This window comes from Ahaetulla prasina, chromosome 2 (assembly GCF_028640845.1).
Source record: "Ahaetulla prasina isolate Xishuangbanna chromosome 2, ASM2864084v1, whole genome shotgun sequence".
NCBI classification, from domain to species: Eukaryota; Metazoa; Chordata; class Lepidosauria; order Squamata; family Colubridae; genus Ahaetulla; species Ahaetulla prasina.
The window spans coordinates 55,330,860-55,343,940 of NC_080540.1; the positions used below are offsets into that span (position 1 = coordinate 55,330,860).

The following is a 13,081-nucleotide window of genomic DNA, read 5'->3' on the forward strand; positions in this document are numbered from 1 at the left end:
TATTAGTAACTGTTTTCAGGATTCAAAATTCACAACACAAACATTGTTGAAAATTATCAGGCCGGATTCTTATGTAGCCTCAATTAAAATTACACTTTAATTTGATGAGCACTGAGTCCCTTTTCCAAAGAGGTGTGACTGCATCTGTTATCAACACCTAGCCAGCTCTTCAGTTACTGCTTTGCTTAAGCCAAAATAAATCACTAAGTCAGAGGTAAAAAACCCTGTACATACTGAGCCACACTGAGCCACTAACAGTCAGGCAGCATATCAATTTTAATAATACTATAGTAGTAGTAGTAGTAGTAGTAGTAACAGCAACAACAACAATAATTTGCATATGAGGCCTGTGCTACAAGTCACACTCAAAAATACACAGGGAAATCACTTTTAAATTGAATTTATATCAAATTATTTAAACATGATCATTATTATCCTTTTTGGTCACATTCAATATTACAGTTTGATGATAAAAATGCTGCAGAAGACTATATGCTTTTGCAATTAATCCAGACTATATATTGTTGTTCAGTCACTAAATTGTATCCAACTCTTCACAACCATATGAAACCATAGCACTCCAGGCTCACCTGTCCTCTGCTGTCTCCCAGAGTTTGTCTAAATTCATGTTCGTTGAGTCAATGACATTATCTACCATATTTTTTGGAGTATAAGATGCACCTCCCCCCCAAAAAAAGTGGGTAGAAATGTCAATGTGCCTTATAGACCATATACGGCCATTTTTGGCCTCCTGAAACCCTGCCTTGCATGTCCTGTTTTCACCAAAAACAGGCCTGTTTTTCACAAAAAGGGACATACAGAGGGTTTGGGAGGCCTGCAGAGTGCTCCTGGGGCTGGGGAAGGCAAAAATGGGATGCGTGGGGGGGCGTTGGGCATTCAGGAGGCCAAAAACGGCCTGAGTTTTTTTGCAAAAACAGGACATGCAGAGGGTTTGGGAAGCCTGCAGAGTGCTTCTGGGGGCCAGGGAGGGCAAAAACCAGACAAGCGGAGGCCAAAAACTTTTTTTTCTTGTTTTCCTCTTCGTAATCTTGGTGCGTTTTATACTCCAATACATCTTATAGTCCTAAAAATACAGTAATCATTTCAACCTTTGCCATCCCCTTCTCCTTTTCCCCCAGATTATACGAGTTTGTCCCAATTTATATTGGGTTCTATTAATCCAGAAACATTACCAGAATGATTACAAAACAATAAAATTAACTATTTTTACAGTGTTTTCACAGGACAACAAAGTGAGGCTGGTCACTGGTTTATCGTTTTCTGGATAAGCTTTATTTTTTCTTAAAGCAGGAAATCATTGGTAATTGAAGAGTCAGGTATGATTAAGTATTAAGTATTGTTTCCTTTCGTTATATCCAATTAATTTAGTTATTACATATTCATACTTATATATATACACCTATATATTGTATAGTTATTTCATGCTTATGCTTATATATACTGTGTGATAATTTAAATAAATAAATAAACAAATAAACAAATAAATAAATAAAGTATGATTAATTGAAGTGTTAAGTATGATTGTGAAAAAGCAATACTTATTTTTAAACTAGAAATGAATTACACTGAAATGGTATTCATTGCTTGGTTGTGTTTTTTATTTCTTTGCAGCCGCTGTCAGAATCAGTCTGCTGATTCCCCTCTGATCAAATTTTTTAAATTGTGTAAAAGATGGTGAATCAGGTGGAGATAAATAGTAAAGTAGAAGATCAATCATCATAATGTTCCAGAAAATTCTTATCTAAATATTATTTTTTGTGTTCTGCATTTTGAATTCTGCAAATTCAGCAGAACTCTTCACTACACAGTGATTGATTGTGAAGTTCCTTTCTCCTATAGCATTAACAAATTCTAGTAGTTATGGAGAAAGGAAGAAAGGAATCCAGATTGGACAGTATATGTGTTCCATTTTAGTTTAGTTTTATTCAAAATAAAGAAGTTTTAAATGAACAAAATATAATAATAGACGTATTCTCCTTTATTGGTATGTTACCTTCATTCCCGACACATCCAATGTGTTTTTAAGGCGATATTTGCCATCCTTCTGGGGATATGTATACAGCAGGACGTCATTCATCTGTATGAAGAAAAAATAAAATCAATTGTATGTAATCTTGAAACAAGTCCATGCTGATGCTGGCCTTAGTGAAACTCTAGTCTCAGAATGTTTCTTCAGAGATGGCAACATGGCAGGAATGGCAAAGCACAAACCAGTACATGTCTATTTAATACAACGGACTGAGCCAAACAGTTGTATTGAATGTAGTGACTAACAAATTTTATTTGAAATAGATCATAGATAGATAGATAGATAGATAGATAGATAGATAGCAAGCCATTATTATTCTAGTCATGTCTTAGAAGCATAGAAATATTAAGTTGTGACATTATTCTTTGTTTTGGATTTATTACAAATTAGCGTAAAATCCATTGTTTGTTTATCTTATTTACCCAATATACTTATATATCCCTCCTTTTGCCAAAGCATCTCAAAGAAGTGTACAATAAAAGTAACAATAAAATATATACAAAATAGATTAAAACAATATAAAGAAAAATGAATTATTCTTCCAGCATTCCAAAGTGTGGGTAAGTACCATGGATAGGGTCAGCTCATGAGAATCAACCATCCTCACTAGATGAAGCAGAGAATCTCAATGGCTGGCCAAATCTTTTTGAATGGCAAGCCACCCAAAGTCATTGAGATGGACAGCTATAGAAATCGAATCAATCAATCAATTATAAGGTCAGCAGCAATCTGAGAAATATCCATGTCCCTAAACCTGACTTGATAGTTAAGTGGCCAATATGAAATTGTTTCAAGAAATGCGTTATGGTGAATGTGGCCAGGCCAACAATTTGGCTGTGTAATCTGCACCAAATCCAACATTTGGACCAAGTGCAAAGGTAGCTCCATGTAAATGATCTAAATGTGAGGTTACCAATGTATGAACAGTTATAGCTTGGCTATCCTTATCCATGAACAGGCATTGAATGCATATTGAACAGAATTAATAATAGGCATCCCTAGCCTATTATTCTTATTCTGAGTCGTGGTGGTGCAATATTTAGAATACTTCTGCTGACTGCCGGCTGCCAGAAGTTTGGCAGTTCAAATCTCATGGGCTCAAGGTTGACTCAGCCTTCCATCCTTCCGAGGTTGGTAAGATGAGGACTCAGATTATTGGGGGCAATATGATATATAAGTCTAAGTGCTATTGCTATTCTTTCTGAGGGAGTGCAAGCCTTGCAGAACAGATCAATTCCCCAAATTCCAAGCACGGGAAAAGTCCCTCCCACAAAATCAGTAGATGTTTACTGGCTAACATCCACCTATCACTGCACCCAGACATGTTACACAGTTCTGACACAACACAGCCTCTTTTGATTTAGGTATTATGGAGAAATAGAGCGGAATGTCAACTAAATATTGGTAGCTTCTTGCTCCAAAATTCCCAGTGATTCCCCTCAGCCATTTCATATAGACCAGTGCTTCTCAATCTCAGAGCCTTTAAGATATGTAGATTTCAACTCCCAGAATTCCTCAGGCACACGGGGAACCCTTCCATTAATCTCTGTAATTAATTATTTTATAAGTCTACTTTGCAATGCTATCCTGTTCTGCTGAAAAAGTTATAGCAAATGCATCCACTGTGTATTTTCTAGAAGATGGAAGAACTTCCTATTACAGATTTGGAGAAGATGGAGATGGAATAGTTGAAAGAAAGAGATGCTTGATAAAGAAAACAGTCTATTGAAATTATTAGTAGGCTGCTGGACTGGCTGAGGGCTCTTCCTATCATAAAGCTACATGGAGCTTCATCTTATACTTGACAGGTATATATGAACACTGCCTGTAAAAGTACTGCTACTAAACATAGTCTGAATTTTAGTCTGAATTTACATTATTCATCTCCTTTATTCATCTACTTTCTATTCTTCACTTATTACTGTCCCAGAAGATTATTTTTTTCTATGTCAGCAAATACAGATTTTCTATATATATATATATATAAAAAAAATAACCAAAGGCTTCTCAAGGAAGGTTGTGTCACATTTATGTATTGCTTTGTAAATTACTCCTCCTACCAATATTAATTTAATAATCACAGTATCTGACCCTGCCTTGTGATTTTATATTGATTCCAGTACCGCAAGGACCGAACACCTCTACAAAGCTAAATCTAGGATAGTTTCTCGTAAATTGGGAATTGGCAAGGTCAAGGGAGGAAGAAACCCGACTCTTAGCTATTAAAGAATAGATCACAAAAATGAATTTCCCTGGGTTGCTATAACAAAAAAGATTAAATGTGGCTTTCTAGGAGGAAATGTCACAGGAAGAATATCAAGAGAAGTTAATTTTGTTACGAAGCCACACACATGTCTTGATTTATACAGTTATTAAAGTAGCTTTTAAAATAAGATGATTTCACTGTAGAAAACAGAGATAAAAATTAGGTTGTAGCCTTCTTTGAATATGCAGTGTTTACTTAATTACTGAGAAGGCTATGCCCTTTTCCTTGCCTATTAATGCAGCCACCTAGTATGAGGTCAATTTAGGTCACAGAAGAGATAGCTAATGAAGGGCACCCTGCCATCCCATAAAATTAGTTTGCATGAAGGATTGTCAGGCTTTCCCCAGTATGCACTGCATTATGCCCTGGCTATACATTCTGCTTGTTGTTTGCAAAGAAAAAAATATATTAAAAAGTTCTACAAAACACAAGATATTTTGCGTTAGTGATGACAATGGGAGCTACCCTATTGCACTGTTGCTATGGCAGCCATGATTATTATCCTTTGGTTTTATTAAACATTAATGATGGTTGTGTTTGTTAATTGCCTGTTAGAGTGATTTCCCATCTGTTTTGTCTTCACATTTAGGGAAATGTACCTAATGTCTCAAGTCATGACTAGCTACTAGGAAATTCAAATTAATGCTGTTGAGCTAGCCAGGAGAGGAATGATGTTGCTAAATGTTCATGTCAGTTTTGAGTATCTAATATAAAACATGTGTATTGAAGAGATTGTGTTTGTCTTTGTGCACTATTTCCATGTTATTTCAAGAGCATTACACACATTTCTGTACATTATTAACAAATGGACCAAGATGTCTTTGCTAGTAACCTGGTTTTATTCTGTTGGTGTTGCTTTATTTTTGTTGAATTTTTGCAGCAGGGAAAGCTGAGCTCAGTCCTTGGGTCTCTTTTTAATTGACGATGCTGAAAGTCAATACTGAAGTTTCTCTAAAATAAATAGCTTATTCTGTACAATGCTTAAAACTAAATTAAAATTGCTTCATACCTAGTTAGACTGTGTATTTATCTAGATCCATGCTGTAACTGCTGACCAGCAGTGCCCTATATATAGAATATCAGGAATACACCTGTTGTGCGTGAACCACAAGATTTACATAGGATGAGTTCAATTAGCTACTTTCACAGAAATCTTCCAAGGCTGGCAGTCTACACCTGGGTCAGGTGAGATAAGTTTCAGCTGCATTCAAGGGGCTTCTTGCTCTCTTGTGTCTCCCTAAATATTCTACACTAATTCCATGCTTGAGCCCCCTGGCTCAGCTAGTCTTTCTCCACAACATCTTTCTTTTCAATATCAACCTGAAATCCTATCTAAAGAGAAAATTTAGGAGTTATCCTGGGGGATGGGTTTTGTCTAAAGGTACCTGTTTGCTTTTTAAATATGGTCAATATTAACCTACCATTTGAATGCAGATTTTATGCAGACACAGACTTCAGAGGATAATTAGAACTGCAGAAAAAACAATTACTACCAACCTGCCTTCCATTGAGAACCTGTATACTGCACGAGTCAAAAAGAGGGCTGTGAAAATAATTCCTATCCTCAAAACGATGCTATAGAGCACTGCACACCAGAACAACTAGACACAAGAACAGTTTTTTCCCGAACGACCTCACTCTGCTAAACAAATAATTCCCTCAACACTGTCAAACTATTTACTAAGTCTGCACTACTATTAATCTTCTCATCATTCCCATCACCCATCTCCTTCCACTTATGACTGTATGACTGTAACTTTGTTGCTTGTATCCTTATGATTTATATTGAAATTGATTGTTTCTTTTATGTAGATTGAGAACGTATGCACCAAGACAAATTCCTTGTGTGACAATCACACTTGGCCAGTAAACAATTCTATTCTATTCTATTCTATTTTGTTTGAGGGGTCCTTGGTGCTCTCTGAGCCTGCTTGTTTCCTTGAACATTTCATTACCCTAACTAGGTAACATCATCAGTGCTAGTAAGGAGTGTTGTTTGCTGTCAGTTTATTTTCTGGTGGCTTGCCTGTCTGCGTGGGTCTTAGAAATTCTTTGGTTGGGCTGTTTACTGATGGCTCTTTGGCAGTTTCTTCCTTAGTTGAGTGCTGGTCTGAAGTTGACCTTGGAGTTAATCTATGCTGACCTGAGTGCTGATTACTGGTGGAGAGGTCCTGGAGTCTTTTTCTCTTTGGGGCTGGTTGATTATCTCTTTTGCATAGTCTATAGCAGGGGTCTCCAACCTTGGTCCCTGTAAGACTTGTGGACTTGAACTCCCAGAGTTCCTCAGCCAGCTTTGCACTAGGGATTTGAACCGCTGAGCTGCTGATCTTTCAATCGACAAGCTCAACGTCCTAGCCCCTGAGCCACCGCATCCCTCTTGAATCTTGAATCTGCAAAGTTCAATAGGGCTTACTTCAAAGTAATCATACATAAGGTCAATTATTTAAATGCTTCTCAGGACAAATTCCTATGATCTATGTCAGTGATGGCTAATCTTTTTGGCACTCACTGACAAAAGCACGCGCACATGTGCACACCCATGATACAATGCACGCACATGCCCTCCATGCGCCCCCTTGTGCATGAACGGGCATCTCCCACATGTGCCCAGCCTGCCATGCGTGCGCAGCAGAGACCCGAAAACCAGCTGGCTGGTGAGATGCACACACGCATGCACGGCAGAGCTGAGCTGGGGCGATGGGTCGCGTGCCTGCAGAGAGGGCTCTGCGTGCCAGCTGTGACATGCGTGCCATAGGTTTGCCATCACGGATCTATGTCATTAAAAAATTAAATTAGACTCTTTCTAGCTATTATCATATTGAATACAGGTAGTTCTGAAGTGAAATCTATTGCTAAAGATTTCACTTTTTAAACTATCTTTTTTATTTTTAAACTATTTTAAGAAATATGTGATTATCCCAAACCATACCACTTCTATACAAACATCACTATTAAAAAAAAACTTTCTGGAAGACATTCTGTGATATATGCTATACGAAGGTCTAACTTTCCAACATATGCACTGATTTTTATCATGATTCCTAGAAACTGTTCTTTCCAGGGAAGCCCCTTTATGCATTCTATTTTAGTACCATACCAAATATACTGCTATTTATTCTGCAGCTGTGCAACATAGGTATTTATATTTTATGCAAATTATTTTAATTATTAGATTACTAATTAGATTATTATTCTATATTAATAATAATCTATTCTAACAGTCTATTATAGATTATTAGATTAGATTAAAATATAGATATATTTAATTTAATAATATTATTCTAACAGTCTATTATAGATTATTAGATTAGATTAAAATATAGATATATTTAATTTAATTATTATAATTGTCTTCTGGATCAACCACGTGGAATAATGTGGAATAATATTCCAACAAAACAGGAGTTTTGTTACCTGAAACTTGTAAACACAGTTCTAAGCATGAGACCGCACAGGCTGTTTTATTTCTGATGATTCATTGTTACTCCAAATTTTACCTCATAGCAATAGAGATGCCTAACTGTATTATTCATTTTTGGCAGAAGAGATGAAAAACAGGAAAGGATGTCACTGATATATATTTTTATTCATGTGCCATTAAATCCCACAAGAACTCGCTTTTGCAATATTTCCAACTGCCAAGAGATAATTATTTTTCCCCCTGCAGTGAACAGCCAGTCTAATTTTGACTGCAACACAATCTAAATTCACGTTTCATTCAGAAATGGTTTTCCTTTTATTTTAACGCACACAGCTTATAGCAACGACTTTGTCTTTGCAATTTGAATGACAAAAAGCTAGGGAAACATAATTGAAACTAAAACTATCTCAAGGTCCTAATTCAATGCTTCAGGAAGGAAAAGAGAGCAACCAAGAGGGAAAAAATCCCCCCTGCTACTGGTAAATTTGCCACCGCAGTTGGTATCTGAAGAAAGGAATGCTTTGAGACCTCCTGTCATTAATATAATTTGACATACTCTGGAATTAAGTACATAGAAAAAAGTAAATTTGAATTCAAATTTAGTTGAATTCCTGGAAAGATTCTAGAGGAGATATTAAAGTATTTGAACCATAAACGCATTGAAAACAATGTAATGATTTTTCCAATTCAGCATGTATTGGTTAAGAACTAATCTTATCTCAATTTTGCATTGGATAACTTACTTAGTAGACTGTGGGAATGATGTAGACATAATCTATCTTGACATTTTAATTGACAATTAAGTATGAGCTGAATGTTATATCTATTGAGTAGTTATGCAGCTAGTTTGAAAACCATACTCAAAAAGATACTCATCTATTGATCCTCATCAAATTGAGGGAGGTATCAGGTGGGGAGCCACAGAACTTGCTCTTAATCTTTTAAACCTTTTAAGGAATCAAATTTTCTGACAACACAAAATTAAGTAGGTAGCTAACAATTTACTTAAGAACTAGCATTCAAAAATAACATTCAAAACTATCTTGATAGACTAAAACTGGGCTTCAAATAAGAAAGTAAATGTAATACAGGTAGACCTTAATTAATGACCACATGTTCAGTAACTGTTCAAACTTGCAACACTGCTAACTGTACTTAAAAACACTCCTTGAAGTTCCAACTTTTGCAGTGTGCCAGGTGATGTGATCATGATTTCCATCCTTCCCTGGCCAGCTTCCCACGAGCAAATGGGGAAGCTGGCAGGAAAATGGAAGTCATGGTCACATGAAGTCACATGACCCATGTGACCCTTGCTTAATGACAGTAACTGGGAACTGCTGGAATTACTATTGCTAAGCAGTGCAATTACGTGACATCATGCTTTACAATTGCATTACTTAATGATGGAAATTTTGGTCTCAATTACCATTTGTTAAGCTAGGACCACCTGTAAACACAAATACAATTTCCCCCATTTTGGAGAAGGAAATCAAAATATTGGATATAGGATAGGGCCGTGATGGCAAACCTATGGGACGCAGGCCAGAAGTGGCATGCAGAGCAATTTCTCCAGGCGCGCCAGCCGTTGCCCACTTTTGGTTTCCGAGGCTCATCTTCATGTGCACATGTGTGCATCTTTGTGCACGCATGCATGCCAGAAACTAGAAGCTCAGTTTCCCGGTGTGCACATGCGTGTTGAGGTATTGCTCTTCTGGTTTCCGGCGCTACCCTGCGTGTGTGCGCTCTCCCGTTTCGGCACTTGGTGCCGAAAAGATTTGCCAACACTAGGACAGTGGTGGGTTTCAAAATTTTTTACTACCGGTTCTGTGGGTGTGGCTTGGTGGGCGTGACATGGCATGGCTTGGTGGGCGTGGCAGAGGAAGGATACTGTAAAATCTCCAGTCCCACCCCACTCCAGGGGAAGGATACCTCCGGACCTTTCGCCGCAAGCTGAAGACTCTTCTGTTCCATCGCGCGGGGCTAGCTTAAATGCAGTCTTTTAAACGGGGGTTTATTCTTATTTTAGTTTTTAGGCCATAAATTGAATCAGTTTTTTATATTGTTCTTAACTTGTATTATATGTATTTTTTACTGGCTGTGAACCGCCCTGAGTCCTCGAGAGAAGGGCGGTATACAAATCGAATAAATAAATAAATAAATAAATAAATAAAAGATCCCCATTCCGTCCTGATCAGCTAGGACTTGGGAGGCAGAGAATAGATGTGGACGGGGCCAGTCAGAATTTTTACTACCGGTTCTCCAAACTACTCAAAATTTCCACTACCGGTACTCCAGAACTGGTCAGAGCCTGCTGAAACCCATCTCTGCACTGGGACAAGGAATACATGACTTATAATACTGTGTTTCCCCAAAAATAAGGCCCTGTCTTATAGTTTTTTGAACCCTGAAATAAGCACTTGGCCTTATTGCCATGTGTTCAAAAGCCCAATTGGTCTTATTATCAGGGGATGTCTTATTTTGGGGGACCAGGGTAACACATATGGAATTGTAACTGATCAGTTACTAGCTGAATATGAGTCAGCAATGTGATATCAGTCAGGAAGGTAAATACAATTTTAGGCTGCAAAACTGAAGTATAGTTTAAATCTGTTTTAGTCATATATGCAGAAATATCATCTCTCTGGAATATATCCACTCCTCCCCCCCACCCCCCGATATTAGACTTGCTTTGACTCTGCTGGCCTTTTACAAGATATGAAAAACATGGCTTTGCTATCGAGTCTGAGGCCCTGATAGCATGGGAGAACATGTTTCATGGTTAATTTAAGTGTTTATGAGTGCTCTTGGCTGTTATTTTTGTTTTTGCTGTTTTTGTAAAAGAAATCTCAATATTTGTATTGTTTTTACCCTCTTTTAATTGTTCTTCAGTCAGTCGTATATATGTGATTGGTAAAATGTAAAATGTAGAGGAGTCCCTGCAAATTTTATTCCGCTAGTTGTTGTCAACTGTAGGGGGCAGTGCTCATCCCTGTTACAAGGCAGCGCTGTCTGAAGACACTTCCACGGCATAGTGTGAAGGAGCGCCCTTACCTTCCCACAGAAGTGGTACCTATTTATCTACTCGCATTTGCATGCTTTTGAGAGCATGCTAGGTTGGCAGGGGCAAGGAACAAGAGCTCCCCCCATTGCATGGTGCTCAGGACTCGAACCTGAGCTGCCTGCTTTCCAGCCTACAAGCCCAGCTTCTTAACTACTGAGCCACCGCTCTGCCCCTGTATATGAGATAAGCAGCCTATAAACTTATTAAGAAAATAAACAAAAAAATATTTATTAAAGTTTTGGGGAATAATGTCCAAACTAGCATTTATATTGCTGCAACATTAAGTTGGAATTTTGTTTATTTATAAGACAGTCCCAGTGTCATTTATTCCCTAGGAAATACATTGCTGATTGCCAGCCTTATTTGAAAAAATTGATTCATGTACATCAGACTACATATTAATAGAGAGTAAAAACAAAATCTTACCAAGAATAAATGTCGAGGGTGCCTATTTTTTCCAGACACTTTCATTAATGTCCCTTCTTTCAGAAATATCTGAGAAAGAAAAAAGAGGCACAAATAAATCTTTTTTTTTGTTTACGTTCAGTAGTTCAGCATGTGAATTGGAATATAGATGCAACTCTTGGCACTCATTAATTGCCTTTTAAATTAAAGAGGAATGGCTTAATGAAACCCTAAAGTTTGCAGTATCATACTAAATGAATATTGGCAAATAATCAAAGATTTCAGATCTACTGAACTCAACATTTACTGGACTGAACCTTAAATCTTTACATAATGCTGTTAATAAAAAAAAAAAGAACTTACTCTTCCTGGTTGTAGAAGGTTGCTCTGTCCCTTGACACTGTGCTCTATATGTACCAATTTCTGCAAATTTTCCTGTGGATAAAAGAATAAGCAAATAATGTGGCTTAATAGAAATTTACTACATTTAATGCACATGATATGCTTCTGTTTGAATGAAGGAGAACCACTGAAATATAGCATCATCAGCCTCTGTGTAACATGATTAATAAACAAAGAAAATTCTAGAGAAATAGATTAGTGTGAGAACACAGTAAGGTACGGGTCTTTGTACATATGTAACTGCATCCACAAATGACAAACAGGTGAATTTCTATCTGAGATTGAGAAGCAGTAGGAAGACATTATCAGTTATTGGTGCTGATAGAATTGCTGTCTGCTATCGCATATACTGTGTAATGAAATGCTATGGTTTGTACAAAAATACCTGTACAATTAGCACAGCCCCCACCCCAGGCTGTGTGCTCTCCTCACTTCTCTTCTCTCTATATACCAATGACTGCATCTCTTAACGATCCATCTGTTAAATTACTGAAGTTCACAGATAACACAACAGTGATCAGTTTCATTCGAGACAATGATGAATCTGTATACAGACGGGAGGTTGAACAACTAGCCTCGTGGTGCGACCGGAACAATCTGGAACTGAACATACTCAAAACCATAGAAATGGTGGTAGACTTTAGGAGAAACCCTTCCATACTTCCACCTCTTACAATATTAGACAACACAGTATCAACAGTAGAGACCTTCAAATTTCTAGGTTCCACCATATTGCAAGATCTAAAATGGACAGCTAACATCAAAAACGCCATCAGAAAAGCACAACAAAGAATGTTTTTTCTGCGCCAACTCAAAAAGCTCAAACTGCCCCAGGAGCTGCTGATACAGTTCTACAGAGGAATTATTGAGTCTATCATCTGCACCTCTATAACTGTCTGGTTTGGTTCTGCAACCCAATAAGACAGACCCAGACTTCAAAGGATAATTAGAATTGCAGAAAAAACAATGGCTACCAACCTGCCTTCCATTGAGGACCTGTATACTGCACGAGTCAAAAAGAGGGCTTTGAAAATATTTCCAGACCCCCTCACATCTTGGATATAAACTGTTTCAACTCCTACCCTCAAAACGATGCTACAGAGCACTGCACACCAGAACAACTAGACACAAGAACAGTTTCTTCCTGAATGCCATCACTCTGCTAAACAAATAATTCCCTCAACACTGTCAAACTATTTACTAAATCTGCACTTCTTTTCTTCTTTTCTAAATCTTCACTTCTATTATTTTTCTCATCATTCCCATCACCCATCTCCTTCCACTTATGCCTGTATGACTATAACTTTGTTGCTTGTATCCTTACATTTTATATTGATATTGTTTCCTGATTGCTTATTTGTACCCTATGACTATCTTCAAGTGTTGTATCTTGATGAACATATATTTTCTTTTATGTACATTGAGAGAATATGCACCATGACAAATTCCTTGTGTGTCCAATCACAATTGGCCAAT

General features: G+C 37.4%; 1 protein-coding gene across 9 annotated transcripts in view; it reads right to left on the minus strand.

The window, feature by feature from the left end:
- Positions 1-13,081, minus strand: part of FGD5 (FYVE, RhoGEF and PH domain containing 5) — a 180,803-nt gene that overhangs the window by 18,690 nt on the left and 149,032 nt on the right. For all 9 annotated transcript variants that reach the window (XM_058168634.1, XM_058168635.1, XM_058168630.1 and 6 more), the window contains exons 11-13: positions 11,567-11,638; positions 11,225-11,293; positions 2,015-2,098 (exon numbers count right to left, since the gene is read on the minus strand). In XM_058168634.1, coding sequence (XP_058024617.1) covers positions 2,015-2,098; positions 11,225-11,293; positions 11,567-11,638 — 225 coding nt within the window. The remainder of the gene's footprint in view (positions 1-2,014; positions 2,099-11,224; positions 11,294-11,566; positions 11,639-13,081) is intronic.